Source organism: Canis lupus, chromosome 30 (genome assembly GCF_003254725.2).
Source record: "Canis lupus dingo isolate Sandy chromosome 30, ASM325472v2, whole genome shotgun sequence".
Classification (NCBI taxonomy): Eukaryota; Metazoa; Chordata; class Mammalia; order Carnivora; family Canidae; genus Canis; species Canis lupus.
In genome coordinates, this window is record NC_064272.1 from 38,505,640 (window position 1) to 38,521,818 (window position 16,179).

The 16,179-nt window shown below is 42.0% G+C and overlaps 1 protein-coding gene and 1 long non-coding RNA gene across 6 annotated transcripts in view; one reads left to right on the plus strand and one right to left on the minus strand.

Moving 5' to 3' along the window:
- SIN3A (SIN3 transcription regulator family member A) overlaps positions 1-16,179 on the minus strand; it is a 74,866-nt gene that overhangs the window by 12,468 nt on the left and 46,219 nt on the right. For all 5 annotated transcript variants that reach the window (XM_025472123.3, XM_025472122.3, XM_025472120.3 and 2 more), the window contains 4 exons: positions 15,840-16,023; positions 13,377-13,950; positions 10,341-10,510; positions 6,151-6,324 (listed from right to left, as the gene is read on the minus strand). In XM_025472123.3, the coding sequence (XP_025327908.1) occupies positions 6,151-6,324; positions 10,341-10,510; positions 13,377-13,950; positions 15,840-16,023 (1,102 nt within the window). The remainder of the gene's footprint in view (positions 1-6,150; positions 6,325-10,340; positions 10,511-13,376; positions 13,951-15,839; positions 16,024-16,179) is intronic.
- The window catches only part of LOC112675562 (uncharacterized), a 33,605-nt gene continuing 22,110 nt past the window's right edge, over positions 4,685-16,179 (plus strand). The window contains exons 1-3 of the long non-coding RNA XR_003145915.3: positions 4,685-4,820; positions 6,008-6,340; positions 6,696-6,806. This is a non-coding gene — a long non-coding RNA (uncharacterized LOC112675562). The remainder of the gene's footprint in view (positions 4,821-6,007; positions 6,341-6,695; positions 6,807-16,179) is intronic.

The window sequence follows — 16,179 nt, forward strand, 5'->3', positions numbered from 1 at the left end:
GTTCATTGGAAAGAAATATGGCATAAAGCCAGAACCATAAAATGTCAATGCCATTTCACCCAATAATTCCATTTCTGGAACTTTTTTTTTTTTTTTAGATTTATTTATTTATTCATGAGAGACAGAGAGAGAGGCAGAGACACAGGCAGAGGGAGAAGCAGGCTCCATGCAGGGAGACCGATGTGGGACTCGATCGCGGGACTCCAGGATCACACCCTGGGCCGAAGGCAGGCACCAAACCGCTGAGCCACCCAGGGATCTCCCCATTTCTTGAACTTAATACAAAAACGTTAACAAGCCAATAGCATGAAAGAAAAGAGAAGGGAAGAAAAGGAAAGAAGGAAAGAAAGAAAGAAAGAAAAGGAAACTTCTTATACCAAAGTGAAGTAGAAAACATCAAACCCACCCAAGAGCAGCAATCAATTCTACTGCTATGAAGACTACCATGCAAGGCAGTGCCTGGCTCACTTGGTAGACCATGTGTCTCTTGATATCCTGATTGTATGTTTGAGCCCCATGTTAGGTGTAGAGATTACTTAAAAATAAAATCTTAAAATAAAATAATAAAGTAATAAAATAAAATAATGAAATAAAATACCCAAGGCATCACATCCACTATGGTGTAAGGAACATAAAGCATCAATATATTAACAAGTGATCTGCTGTAATAGTATCAATCATATTTGAAGTTCTTATAATTCTGAGTTCTAACATTATTTGTATGATTTATATGATAAAAAATTCATATGTGAAAGCAACACACTGATTAAAGGCAAAAACAAGTCATGCTTTGCACAAAAGAACTATTAAATGGTGGTGGCACGTGAGACCTCTGTCAGAATCCCAAGATTCTCAATGCCCTTATCCTAACAGCTTACTGCAGACAAGATCACTGTCCTGATCACATGCAGAAGATCAGAAGGAAGCTTGAGAATCAAGTATTTCAACCTGCTTCATTTTACACAGGGAAAAATCTAAAATTCAGAGTTCTCACTTTTTTTTTTTTTTTTAATTTTTATTTATTTATGATAGTCACAGAGAGAGAGAGAGAGGCAGAGACACAGGCAGAGGGAGAAGCAGGCTCCATGCACCGGGAGCCCGACGTGGGATTCGATCCCGGGTCTCCAGAATTGCGCCCTGGGCCAAAGGCAGGCGCCAAACCGCTGCGCCACCCAGGGATCCCGAGTTCTCACTTTTCAAGGCCACATGGTCAATATGTTAACCGGACTAGAAGCCAGTTCTTCCAGAGAAGCTTTAAAAATTCCTACATGCTAGTAAAATTTAAAACATGAAAAGAACATAATACATGCAACATAAGTACAGTTACTTCCAAAACAGATTTGAAAATAACTGTCTCAGGGCACCTGGGTGGCTCTGGGGCTGAACGTCTTTGGCTGTATTTGGCTTAGGGCATGATCCCAGAGTCCTGGGATCAAGTCCCACATCGGGCTCCCCATAGGGAGCCTGCTTGTGTCTCTGCTTCTGGGTGTCTCAGGAAGGAAGGAAGGAAGGAAGGAAGGAAGGAAGGAAGGAAGGCAGGCAGGCAGAGAGAGAGAAAGAGAAAGAGAAAGAGAAAGAGAAAGAGAAAGAGAAAGAGAAAGAGAAAGAGAAAGAAAAAAGAGAAAAGAGAAAAGAAAAGAAACAAAACTGTCCCTAAACATTTGCTCCCTACCCGATCTAGGATGACCTAGTGTCAAGATTTATCCTATTGCTTAAGGAAATCAATTTTTAAAGTGATACTGAGAAGATAGTCTCCTCTCTACTTAAAATGCAACTTAATTTCACCTCCAAAAGGCTCCTCCACCTGTCACCTGGCTTGTTAGGCCCTTTAACATGTGTTTACCCTGGCTCTCCCAATTCTGCAAGCAGAAGTCTTGACTAGTTTCATTACTTGACTGCACACAACCATCACCCAAATGGTAACTGCCACCAGTTGTGAACACACCTCCGATTCTTCATACTCCTCTTTACTCAGTGCTACCAAACTGATCTTCCTGAAAGTTCAAATCCAGTGGGATGGGCAGCCCAGGTGGCTCAGTAGTTTAGCACCACCTTTGGCCCAGGACGTGATCCTGGAGACCTGGGATGGAGTCCCATGTCCGGCTCCCTGCATGGAGCCTGCTTCTCCCTCTGCCTGTGTCTCTGTCTCTCTCTCTCTCTCTGCCTCTCATGAATAAATAAAATCTTAAAAAAAAAAAGGAATATAAACAGGTATTATTTATATTAAAACTAAGGTGACTACCAAGGTACATTCTAGAGACATGGACAGTACACTATGGGAATAAACAATTGCTTCTCAGTGAGTTGAGAATGATTTCACATCACTCAAGTGACACTCAGGTGGTCACTGAAGAATAGAGGGGAAGTCCAATAAATTTCAGAGAAACCACACCAGAGAAAGCCCTATTTTTAGAAGTATACAAAAAGAGCTATACACCCCTCCCAAACACAGGGTGAAGGATATGAATAAGCAATATACAGAAAAGGAAACAGAAATGGTCAATGGTATAGAATGGAGAAATATGAATTAGAATAACGTGCCACCCAAAGGGTCAAAATACAAAAGTTTGATAACACCGGTGTTGACTAAGGATGGGGAAATAAATGCTCTTACGAAAGTGCATCCTAGGGGAGCGAAGGGGGCTTGCTCAGTTGAGCATCAGGCTCTGGATTTCACTCAGATCATGATCTCAGGGTCAGGAGATAGAGCCCTGCATCAAGAGAATTTCTCTCTCCCTCTGCTCTTGCCCCTGCTTGCATACTCTCTCTCAAAACAAAAACAAGTACATAAAATCTTTAAAAAAAGAAAAGTGCACACTAGTGTACATAGCCTGTGGCTGTAGAGAGTGAAACAGCGGTCTCCATTAAAATGTAACATTCAAGGGGACCCCCGGTGGCTCAGTGGTTTAGCACCTGCGTTCGGCCCAGGGCGTGATCCTGGAGTCCTGGGATCGAGTCCCACACATGGAGCCTGCTTCTCCCTCTCCCTCTGCCTCTCTGTCTCTTATGAATAAGTAAATTAAAAAAAAATTTTTTTTAATGTAACATTCAGGGGCACTTGGCTAGTTCAGTTGGCGGAGAAGCATGTGACTTGTGATCTCAAGGTTATGAGTTCAAGCCCCACGTTGGGTATGGAACTTAAAACAAAGATTAAAAGAATATATGTCTATATATTTATTTATTTAAAATTTAATATACACACATCCTTTCACCCTGTGATTTCATTTGTCTCTACCTCAAATACTACCAACACATGTACACTAGGATATAAGCACTAGGATGCAGCACTACTTGAGAAAGTAAATGATGGGAATTGTTTAAATGTTCACCCTGAAGGGAATGATCTTTATTTGGGGGGGGGGGGGGGGGGGGCAAATGGCGGGAGGGACGGAGGAAGAGAGAGAATCTCAAGCAGATGTGGTATCTGACTTGGGGCTCAATCTCACAAGCCCAAGATCATGTCCTGAGCCAAAAACAAGCAAGACTCAAATGCCTAATTGAAAAAAAAAAAAAAAAAAAAAAAAAATCGCCTAATTGAGCCACTGGGATGTCCTTATAAAGATTTTTTTTTTTAAACTATGGTATATTTTTAAACTATGGTACATTTTTAACTCTTAAGTATGACAAAGCAGTTGAAAAAAAGGGCTGGACCTATATAAAGCAAAACAGAAATTCTAAGCCATACTAAGTGAAAAAAGCATGATATAGAATCTGCAGCCTAATATTTATTTCCACGTATACACATGTATGTATGTAAAGGCAACAGAAGAAGGTCTGAATGGATACACATATGGGACCGCCTGGGTGGCTGAGTGGTTGAGTGTGTCTGCCTTCAGCCCAGGGTGTGATCCTGGGGTCCCAGGATCGAGTCCCACATCGGGTTCCCTGCATGGAGCCTGCTTCTCTCTCTGCCTGTGCCTGTGCCTCTCTCTTTCTCTGTGTCTCTCATGAATAAATAAAATCTTAAAAAAAAAGAATGTATACACAGTTAAACATAACTGAGTTTTTTAAAAGCTGTATACAAAGGACGCCTGGGTGGCTCAGTAGTTGAGCATCTGCCTTTGGCTCACGTCATGATCCTAGGTCCTGGGATTGAGTCCTGCATCGGGCTCCCTATTGGGAGCTTGCTTCTCCCTCTGCCTGTGTCTCTGCATCTGTGTCTCTCATGAATAAATAAAATCTTAAATAAATTAATTAAATAAAAAGCAGTATAGGATGTACACAGAAACAAAATGAAGAGGAGGCTGGGGCTCAGGGGTGGGCAGGAGTTCTGAAGGGCTACTTATGCTTAGCTTAATGTTAATAGTATCGAATTTTGTTTTCCATGTGAACATTTTAAAGGATCACTGATGTGACGTAATTTTTCTGGTTACTAAGACTTTGTACATGCTATTCCCTGTGCCAGTCTAAAAACTATTCTTTTTTTTTTTTTAAGATTTTATTTATTTATTCATGAGACAGAGAGAAAGAGAGGCAGAGACACAAGCAGAGGGAGAAGCAGGCTCCACGCAGGGAGCCTGACGTGGGACTCGATTCCGGGTCTCCGGGATCATGCCCTGAGCTGAACGCAGACGCTCAACCACTGAGACACCCAGGCGTCCCCTGAAAACTACTCTTATCCATAGGGTGAGTCTACCCATTCCTTCATCAGCCTTCACCACACAATGTAATGCATTGTTAAGTCATTGTGGGTGGGGATGGTAATTCTGCTCACCACCAAACAACACTTCTAACTTCTAACAAACACTTTCAGAACCCCGAAGAAAAAACACAACAAAAACCTGATAAGCTTAGGAAATGTCTTCTGTACTGCAAACAGTGTAAGTGATGGATTAGAAACTAAAGAAATAGGGGATCCCTGGGTGGCTCAGCAGTTTGGTGCCTGCCTTCAGCCCAGGGTGTGATCCTGGAGACCTGGGATCAAGTCCCGCGTCGGGCTCCTTGCATGGAGCCTGCTTCTCCCTCTGCCTGTGTCTCTGCTGCCCCACCCCACTGTGTCTCTCATGAATAAATAAATAACATCTTAAAAAAAAAAAAAAAAAGAAACTAAAGAAATAGCTAAAAGCTGAAGCAGGCAACTAAGTAGACGATTTGGGGTCAGATAATTTAAGTATATGTGAAATATCCAGTAAGGATATATTAGTTCTCTCTGTTTGGCCAACTACAAACCTTATTCTGGGCCACTGGAACCCATCCTTATGTAAATACATACCAGTTTTGTTCAATCACATATATTCATTACACAGCTGTAATCATAGTACCCATAGTTTTGTATCCTTTTATTTGCTTCAGTATTTTTATAATTTATACTTAACTCTTAAGGGCTGCAAAATATGCTACCTGGTATTCACACAATAGGCTTCTATTAACCATTCCCACAGCCGGTCGGACATCTAGGTTGTTCCCAACTATTTGTTTTTAGTAACTAGCAATGACAGCAAAGTAACAGTGAAAAATGGAAACAACCTAAATGCCCAACAAGGCAGTAAGGCAGTCCTAATTTTCTATAAAATATCAAATAGTCATGAAGAGATGAAAATCCAGGTATTGTTAATTGAGCAAAATAACTTAGACCATTTTGCTCAGTATACCCTCTTTCAAATCCTATAAAAACACAGAAAAGCCTAAAAATGTCATCAGTAATTATTTCTGGGAAGCACTATGGGTGATATTTTTTTTTCTCCATTTTCTCTTTCTTACAATGATCATGGATTACATGTATTAGCATTTTTATTTATTTAAGTATTTTTTTTTAAGTAATCTCCACCTCCAGTGTGGGGCTCAAACTCATGACCCCGACATCAAGGGTTACATGCTCTTCTGAATGAGCCAGCCAGGTGCCCCTCTGTATTAACATTTTTAAACCAAGCATTATAATATTCACAAAGCATTATACTATAACAAAATATTCAAAGAGAAAAAGGCAGAATACAAAATTATAAAAGGCAAGAAAGTAACAGGCTTCCCATGGAGACTTCCACTTTTCCATGTTTTTCATTCCCTCCAGTGAGCTCACATGAACTCTAAGGAATTCCAGGAGCAGAATCACTGGATCAAAGTATGCTGGTACGGCTTTGATTTCTCATGGAGATAGTTCCAACAACTTATACTGTCACCAGTATGGTCCTTGTCTACACGAGTAACTCTCACCTTAAAGCAATTCTCATCTGACATGAGTTGCTCAGCCTTCCGCTGATATGTTGATTCCAGGAGACTCCTGGAAGTCTGCGTGTTCAGCTGGCCTCCGGTGGCCCCATTATTGTTTTCCGCCAGATAAAGGTCAGTCACCTGCACACAGATCTCATCACTCACGATGTGCTGCAGCTGGAATCAAGCAAAGGTAAATCATCAGTGAACCAAGAAAATACTTCTCCCTGTCAGACACTCACCCTTCCTTTGATAGTTTCGGTTATTCAGCTCAAACAGTTTTTCGGTGGGTTATTTTAGAAAATGAAATCACACAAAACCAGTATTTTATATTCTTGGAGAGTAACTAAGCCTAAATCTTCAACAGTATCACTGGTCCATGAGTAGAGCTTTCCTATCTGTTTAAAAGCAAAACCACAGGCAGCTCATGTTAGTGTGCTGATTAAAGTTCTAAGGAACTGTAAAAAAAATTTTTTAACGTGAAAGAAAATTCTCATAGCTTCCTGTTTTTACGGTGCTTTTTTTTTTTTTTTTTTTGCCATTTACAGCTTGCTTTTATACACATTCTCATTTGATCTACACAACTACCCTGGGAAGAGTGCCCTGTTACACAGAAGACAAATTTCCATTTTGGATGAGAACACTCACTGTGTGCCAAGGTGAGGGCAGGGCCCCTGGAGAACCATGAAAGATAAGATTCGTGTCTATCTATATTCCCAACCCAAGTACAAAATCTGAAACTCACAAGGTATTTAAGAATTGGATGTTAAATCACTTACCCAGGGGTTCTCAGCTGAAGGAACAGAGTTAGGACTAATATTCATGCTTCCTGACCCCTAGGCCAGTACTCTTTTTAATATATTGCTTATTTTTCTGCATCTGATAAAAATATCATACTTAAATTGTAAATGTTAATTGACTCACCTTCAACACAAGCCAGTCACGACTGACTGTTGTTAATTATTGCGACTATGTTCTTAACTATCTGATGACTAGAAAGTTGAACCTTTTAGAGTTTCCATTCTCATAGGTCACGACTATATTTCTATTACGGAATAAAAATTCCTTCAAATGAAACTTTACTCATAAAAATGCCAGAGAATGTAAAAAATATATACAAGAAGAAAGCAAAATGTTAACTGCAATATCAATGTCTATTTTACTTTAAAATTCTCAAAAACCACTAAGCCATTCTATTTTTAGGAAGATACATCCTTTTTGAAGTGCTAGTAACTATGACAACTACTTATTTTTAACATTTAAAAAAGTCTTAAATGACAAGTATGTGTATTTGTAGATAAATGGACACAGTACAAGGTCAGAAGGGTGACTGATCTGACAGTGGTAGAAAAGGCCAGCAACTGGAGATGTTAAATTACAATTAGTCCAGACAATGGGTTCTAATGCATCCATTAAAATAATGCCTATGATAACATACGCCTGGTAACATAGGAAAAAGCTTAAGATATAGTGTTTAAGGGGAGGGGTTGGGGGGGGGAAGCAGTGTAAAAAAAGTGTATCTAAAGTATGGTCCCTACCATGTAGACACTTCTGCTTAAGACCTTCTTGCTGAGGTGGACCATGCCACTGACTCCCCATCCACCCCTCTTAGATATGTGGCCCCTCCTAGAGTCTTTGAAAAGGGCAGCCCTATCAGAGACAACTGGACAGCGCATGCTCCCAAGCAAGGCTGCTCAGATTTTCCCTCCTGCTGTTTTGAAATGACATAATGAATGTGTTTAGTAGACTTTTTACAGAGGAGCATCTAGATGGAAAGGTCAAACAATGCTGAGGCCACTGGCACTGCCATGGCAAGCCAAAGCCCCAGGGGGCTAGAGAAGCCTTGGGTATGTAGCCAAACTTCCATCTACAGAGAGAAGAATGAGAATGAAGCAGATTTCCAGAAAGAGGGCATGCGAGAGAGGAAAAAAAACCTTCCCAGTCTAATCCCTACATTATCCATTTTCTGAGTTCTATACTGGACATCTGTGAGACTGCCTGTTAAGACAAATCCCTATTAAACTACAGTTGATCCTTGAACAACGTGAGGGTTAAGGGCACTAAACCTCCATATAGTCAAAAATCTGCATATAACTTTTGACTCCCTAAAAACCTAACTATAATAGCCTACTAGTGACCATAAGCCTTACTGATAACATAAACACTCAGTGAACGAATATTAAGTATGTTACATGTATTATAAATCATATTTTTATAATAAAGCTAGAAAGTACTATTAATAAGGAAAATATATTTCCAGTGCTGTGCTATATCTGAAAAGAATCCACATGTAAGTGGACCAGCACAATTCAAAGCCCTGTTGTTCAACCATCAACTGTACTCTGGAAAAGGTAAATGTATGGCTTGACCTTGAAAATATATGTTCTACCTCCAGTCAGCAATGAACTCTGGGAGAATATCAATCAAGATGAGAATGAGAGAAGATATGCCTCTAATCGAGGAGTTAAGATGCAAAGCATGAACATATGTTCTAAAAACACTGGGTGGCAGGGATGCCTAGGTGGCTGTCAGTTAAGTGTCTAACTCTTGATTTTGGCTCAGAATGTGATCGCATGATTGTGGGATCAATCCCTGACTCGGGCTCCATGCTGTGTGGAGTCTGCTTAAGATTCTCTCTCCCTCTGCCCTTCGTGTGTGTGTCTCAAATAAATAAATAAAATCTTAAAAAAAAAAAAAAAAGACACTGTATTTCGGTTTCTGAACAAAACCTGTTTTTTAAAAAAAGATTAGATATTATGTATTACTCAAAATCATAACCAGGAGCTTCTAATAAATGGATTAATTGAAATAAATAAATGGATTAATTGTATCTTATGTTTATAAACCTGTATTTGGTTTTTGAAAAAGTTAATTTTACTGGATTTTTACAGCTGCTATGCTGGCAGTAGGAAAGACTATTTCTAGCTGCAGCAGCTAGAAAAAAGCACATGATAACTGGAATCTTTATTTTATATGTATTTAGGGGGTGTTAATAGGGATCAGTCTCTCAAAATGATGACCTTAGCTGCTTGTACCCATACAATGATTTCAACTGGGAAGGCCTCTTAACTTCGACTTTCAGGAAAAAAACTGAACACCTGACAACCTTCATGAAGATGTCAAGATTCAGTTATATGAAGTGTTCTTCCTGGACTGAGTAGATCCTGTGCAAGGGCACAGAGCCAGGAGTCCTTCCAAACTCAAGGCAAAAGCCTGGGTACTTTGCAAAGAATTCCATATTTTACTCCAAGAAAACACTGAGCAACAAGTTTTTTCCCCCACAGTGGCAATGAGGACTCTCAAAGTTTTCTTCGTCCGGGGGCTCAGTTGGTTAAATGTCTACCTTTGGCGCAGGTCATAATCCCGGGTTCCTGGGATTGAGCCCTGCCTCGGTCTCCCTGCTCAGCAGGCAGTCTGCTTCTCTTTCTGCCTCTGCCCCTCCCCCCGCTCATGCTCTCTGTCAGATAAATAAAATCTTAAAAAAATAAAATTTTCTTTGTCAAGTTTTCACACTCTAAAGTGACACAACAATAATACATTATGATCCTTTCTGAAATTCAGAACTCAAGGCAAAAAGAGTGGAAACCTGACTATGTATTTGCTGTTAAAATGATCATTGCCTTAAAGAACATATTTACAAACTCACAGGGTGGCTACAGGCACAAACCACAAAATCAACCACAAATCTAAGTCCAGCGAAACCTCAGATAAAGAGGTAGACACAGTACTATAAAAGATGTATGAAACCCTTCCTGCAAAAAAGAACTTCAAATATTAAATGAGGAAAGCACACAGAATTACCAACACCTACAGAAGTGGAAGCGTTACCGGGGAGAGTTCCCCGCTGGGAGATAAGGTTAGGGGCTGGGCCAGCACCAATGCTCGCTCTACGGGTAGGCAGCAGGGACGAGGTGACGCCTTGGGTCGGCGGTGGGCTCATGCAACTGTGAGGGCCTCCCGAGCAGAGCAAAGGAGTCAATTTAGCGGCTGAAGTACTCCCACTCTGTTAACAGGACAGATCCGACATCACGTTGACCTCCCCCTTGCCTCGAGAGTCGGATGTCCATAAACACCATTGTGTGAGCAAACTGCCCTTTTTCCTCCAACAGAAATCTGGCCTTTTCTCTTTCCTTCATCCATTTTGAGGAAAGTACTTCTTCCCTCACCAAACCCAGCCTCCACTGTGCCCTCACCTGTCTGACAATGCTCTGGATTAGTTTGTCCATGGTGAAGGCAATGTAGGCATGAATGGTGAACATCTCTCTCAGAGAATCTTCGTACTGTGACGAGTCTATGTTGCCATCTAGCAGGCTCCGCACCATGTCCAGGAAAGCTGGGTAATAATCTTCTACGTCAACATCCACTGTGGGAGAGATGGGAGAGGTGAGGCTTTATGCTGCTCGAGAAGGTCGGAGGAGAGGGCAGGGCAAGATCCTGCAGCTGGCCTAAAGAGCAACTGCAAGAACAAGCCCTAGGTATTCAAACACACACACTCAATCTGCCGCAGGCAGTGATGAAATCTGACAGGTGGCTACAATGGCCAGTGCGGTCTCTCAGACAAGAGTGACCCTGTAACTTTAACAGGGGCTCTAACGCTGTGTCCATGCCAAAAAGACACATCATTACGGTACCGTGGGGCTCTGCTTGACAGGAGAGCAGAACATCCCAGGGAAGAAGTTTCTTCATAAAGTTGCTGGCTCTCCTGCTGAGAGAGGAACCTGGCCTCCCAGCCTGCAGAGAGCATTCCTCACATGGGTCACTTGCTCATAAAGCTATTTCAATGAAGCATAAAGTGCTGATGAGAAAAGGCAGACAGCACCACACTCGAGCCCTGGGAAACCTCTCAGGAACAGAGAAATAGGAACCCAAATTAAATCCCCTATGAATAATGAAGTAATCTACATTTGTCAAAGTCCTTCTGTTTAAAAATGGATTCCCAACATTGTACTTCACAAATTACATTAAACGATCTTTACTTGCTGCACATGAATCACTTCAACCAGCAGCTAGAATCTTATCAGTTGTTAAACATTTGGCAACTAGCAGAGTGCAAAAGGAAGCATGAAAGGACTCTGCCTTTAGCTTCTGTAAGAAGTATTTACTGATCTCTGGTGCTGGCAATCAAGACGGGGGCATGAGGGGGCCACTGGGTATTGGTCATATTTGATCCAGGTACAGGTTACACAGGTGTGTTCACTTTGTAAAAATTCACTGAGCTATACAATTTGGATTTGTATATTTTTCTGTACGTATGTTGCACCTTAAGAAGAAGTTCACCAGGGGTGCCTGGGTGGCTCCTGGGGTTGAGCATCTGCCTCTGGCTCAGGGCATGACCCCAGGGTCCTGGGATCGAGTCCTGCATCAGGCTCCCTGCAAGAAGCCTGCTTCTTCCTCTGCCTGTGTCTCTGCCCCCCTCTGTGTGTCTCTCATGAATAAATAAAATCTTAAAAAAAAAAAAAGTTCACTCAGCGAGGGGTGCCAGGGTGGTCCACTCAGTTAAGTGTCTGCCTTCAGCTCAGGTCATGATCCCAGAGTTCTGGGGTGGAGCCCCATGTCGGGCTACCTGCTCAGCAGGGAGTCTGCTTCTCCTTCTCCCTCTGCCTCTCTCTCTCAAATAAATAAATATCATTTTAAAAATAAAAAAAGTTCACTAAACTGGAAAAAAAGAAAAGTATAAGAATTCTTAGTCCCTAACATCTGACTCTGTTTGTAGCCTATACAGAGAAAACAGGCTGAGAGCAAAAGCTAAGTCCATCTCCATTTATTTCAAGTTTGATGAGTTCATCAAGGACATACAAAATGGTTTAAAAGCAACCGGCTTAACTTCCATCAGAGTATCACCTCTTCAGACCCCATAGCAAAGGCACGGGCTGTACTACTTAGACAGATGCCCTTATGCCAGAATAAAGCTAGGAGCTTTAAGCCAGACTTGTGCGCATGAGCTATAATCAGTGCAAGGCTTGGTGTCACTGTTCAAGACCCAACAATGTAAGCCTCAAATCAGGTTGAGTCAGTGGTCAAGACAGGATTAAGCCATTTGCTCTCATTTCTACATAAGCAGATGGAACCACCACCCTGAGATCCAAAAGCTGTCTCTCTCAGGTTAGGATTATCAAAATAAAGGTTTTTAACATTAATATCCAGTGTCACTAGCTCTTCAGCAGATAGGAAGTTAGGGCCACACATGGGTTTTCTTACATCAGCAACTGTTTTAAACAGTTTTTAAAAGATAATCCAGGGGCACCTGGGTGGCTCAACGGTTTAGTGCCAGCCTTTAGCCCCGGGCCTGATCCTGGAGCCCCAGGATCGAGTCCCACATCGGCTCCCTGCATAGAGCCTGCTTCTCCCTCTGCCTGTGTCTCTTCCTCTCTCTGTGTCTCTTTCATGAATAAATAAATATAATCTAAATAAATAATAAAATAAAATAAAGTAAAATAAAATAATCCACTCCACAGACTGGCTGTTTCTTCTACGGCACAGAAGAAAGGCTCCATGAAAAAAGTTTTTGGCTCACAGCTCAAACACGTAATTTATATTATCTAGAAGCAGGCAACAGAGAATTAGAATTATGTAAAGCATGTAGTGGCTTCCTCAGTTTGCATTTATTTTCCTTTTCCTCTGCTATCTTCATTCTTGTCCTGTCTGATCTGCTCTCTCACACCATCTCTTGACTTCCAATCTCCTTTCCATAAACTATTTCTATTTATTAAGAGCCATGGACCCCAGTGGCTAAAGTCTTGCCCAAACATATCTAAGAAAATCTGCATCTGTTAGGCATGAACTAGGAATTTATATTCTGTCATGAAGCAGAAAGGACTGTGACATTTGAGTCCCACCCTGTCCTTGAATACACTCTGCAAAACACCAAAGATCTGCCATTTGGGAAACTGATGACAACTGCCAGCCCCTCCCCAGGTGTCCATGGTAGCAGCCAATGAACGTCCATGATCCTAGCACTGCACAGGGTGCTCTGCATACTTTCCCCAATTCTCCCAACAAACCCACAAAGTATAAAGGAGCACCTCCATTTTACAGGCACGCAGGATGGGGAGCTCAAGTAAGGTCACACACCCAATCAATTGCCAAGCTAGGATCTGAACCCTGGTCAGGCTCTTAGGCCTGCCTGCCCATGCTCTATATGTCTAAAAGAAAGCGGTCTTGAGTCTAATTCGGCTCTGAGGGCCCCCAATTCCTCACATTGTCAGAAACCAAGAGCCTAAGCCACTCACTAGGTTCTTTGAGACGCAGCTGGATGGCAGGGCTGTCACTCTTGTCTCGTTTTATGCCCAGCACTTCCCGTTCCCACTCTCTCTCTCGGTTTTCTTCTTCAATTTGCCGTTCAGCTTGGGAACAAATCCGCAAGAGCCGCAAGCAGAGGATCTGGTGCAGTCGCATAAAGATATACCAGTTGTTATTAACATAGAAAAGGTTGTACACTTCATCCATCCCTCGTAACTTCTGAGCTGCTGTGTTACTAAACAGTAGCTTGGACTTTGGGGGACTGCCCCCAACACCATTGTGCTTCTTAGCTGCCCCTGTGGCTTCATCTACATCCATCTCTTCTTCTTCCTCTTCCTCCACATCCGAGAGATCACCTCTCTGAGCAAAGAGCAGATCTGGAATGAAGTGATGCATAATTTGCTTGATTTTATACTTGTCCTCCTTCTGAATGCCTGTCTGCCTCTTCACGTGGTGGATAATCAAAGCAGCAGCATCTTCCAGAATCTGTTTGTCTTCATATGCAAGTGAGAGGTGTGGGCCAATAGGTACACCAGCATTGTCTTCTGTAGCCTGCTCTTGCCTCTAATAGGAGAGAGACGCAAAGTATTATATGACATATCTCCAGCAACAACAAACAGACCTACGAGACGGCACCAGCAGTACATGCCATTATCAACCATAGTGGCAACTGTTTTCTAATCTGAAACTTGCAGAAACAGATCTAGATAATGCGGGAGGTGTGGTTTAACACCATAATAGTGGTTCTTCTAGATTGTGAAGACTTACTGGGGACAATTGGACAAAATTGGGACTATCTTTTAAAATTCTGTATTAGGGCAGCCCCGGTGGCGCAGCGGTTTGGCGCCGCCTGCGGCCTGGGGTGTGATCTTGGAGACCCGGGATCGAGTCCCACATCGGGCTCCCTGCATGGAGCCTGCTTCTCCCTCTGCCTGTGTCTCTGCCTCTCTCTCTCTGTGACTATCATAAAAAAAAAAAAAAAAAAAAAAAAAGAAGTGTGAGGTTTAAAAAAAATAAAATAAAAAATAAAATAAAATTCTGTATTAGTGGGGAGGCATGGGTGGCTCAGCAGTTTAGCGCCTGCCTGCCTTTGGCTCAGGGCATGATCCTGGAGACCCGGGATCAGGTCCCGTGTCGGGCTCCCTGCATGGAGCCTGCTTCTCTCTCTCTCTGTGTCTCTGCCTCTCTCTTTCTGTTTCTCATGAATAAATAAATAAAACCTTTAAAAATAAAAAAATAAAATAAAATTCTGTATTAGTATTTATGGATATGGAGGATACAACAAGAGGCCTACGACTGGAGGTCTAGAATCTTGGGTGAGGGCCACTGGGGTAGCTCAGTGGTTGAGCATCTGGCCTTTGGCTCAGGTTGCAATCCTGGGGTCCTGGGATCGAGTCCCGCATCAGGCTCTCTATGGGGAGCCTACTTCTCCCTCTACCAATGTCTCTGCCTCTCTCTGTGTCTCTCATTAATAAATAAATAAAATCTTAAAAAAAAAAAAAAAAGAAGAAGAAGAAGAAGAATCTGGGGTAGGGGTGTGGGAGGTGACAGATTTAAAACAATTGGCAAAATAGAGATGCTTATTTAAGCTTATAGAAGAGCTCATTTTACTATTCTCTCCCTTTTCACATGTTTGACATTTTCATGATAAAAAACATTATTTTATTTTATTTTTAAAGATTATTTATTTATTTATTCATAGAGACAGAGAGAGAGAGAGGCAGGCAGAGACACAGGCAGAGGGAGAAGCAGGCTCCATGCAGGGAACCTGACATGGGACTGGATCTCGGGTCTCCAGGATCACGCCCTAGGCTGCAGGCGGCGCTAAACCGCTGCGCCACCGGGGCTGTCCAAAAACATTTTTTTTATTTTTTTTATTTTTTTATTTTTTATTTTTTTTTAAAAACATTTTTTTTAAACTCAAGATCACATAACTTTTAGGAATTCTCAATCATACTATATTTATGTGTCTATCCCCACCCCATGACTGTGAGCTTGTCCAAGAAAGCAGGATTAATTTCTTAATCATCTCTGTACCCTGGCTCCCAGTACTATATACACTCCTGGTAAGTATCCTGAATAAACAACGATTAGAAAGTGTCTGGGGATTAATGATAAGTGTTTTGGTTGTGGGAAGTTGAGAGGAGCTACGTGAATGAGAAAAGGTATCATTTTGAGGGAAACAGACGGGAAGACAAGTGGAGGAGGGAGGCAGCAGGCACAGACAAAGCCAGGATAGTAAACTGGGAAACTAGTAAAGCAGTTTAGGAATAAAGGTGAGGCTTAGATTTAAAATGTAGAATCAGGAATAGAAGTCTGTGACAGTTTTGAAGCAAGAATCACCTTGTCTCGGAGGGTCTTCTTTCATATAACAAAGATAATTTCCAGGAATCAAAGCCAGGCTGAACATAAAGACTGGGGTCCTCTCACAGATAGAGAAACTTCCCACTCACCTCATCATAGATGCTCTCAATCTCGTTGAGTAAGCTCTTTGACCTCAGGACCTTGGTGTCGTTCTGTTTAAAGTTGATGCCCTGGTGGTCCAAAGACTTCAAGTAGTATTTCTCATTTTGCTCTCTCCACACCTTGTTAAATCCTCTCTGAGCTTCTCGCCATTCTTCCTCTTTCATCTTCAATCTGGTGAGGGGTGGGGGGTGTGGAAAGGACAAGACATGGGAATTCGGATGTGGGAGTTCTAAGGGAGGGAGTTAAACTCTTTGGATTTGAATCCTGGCTCTGCCATACTAGACTCTGTTTCCTTATTGGGAAAATAGGGATGACAGCGCCTACTCT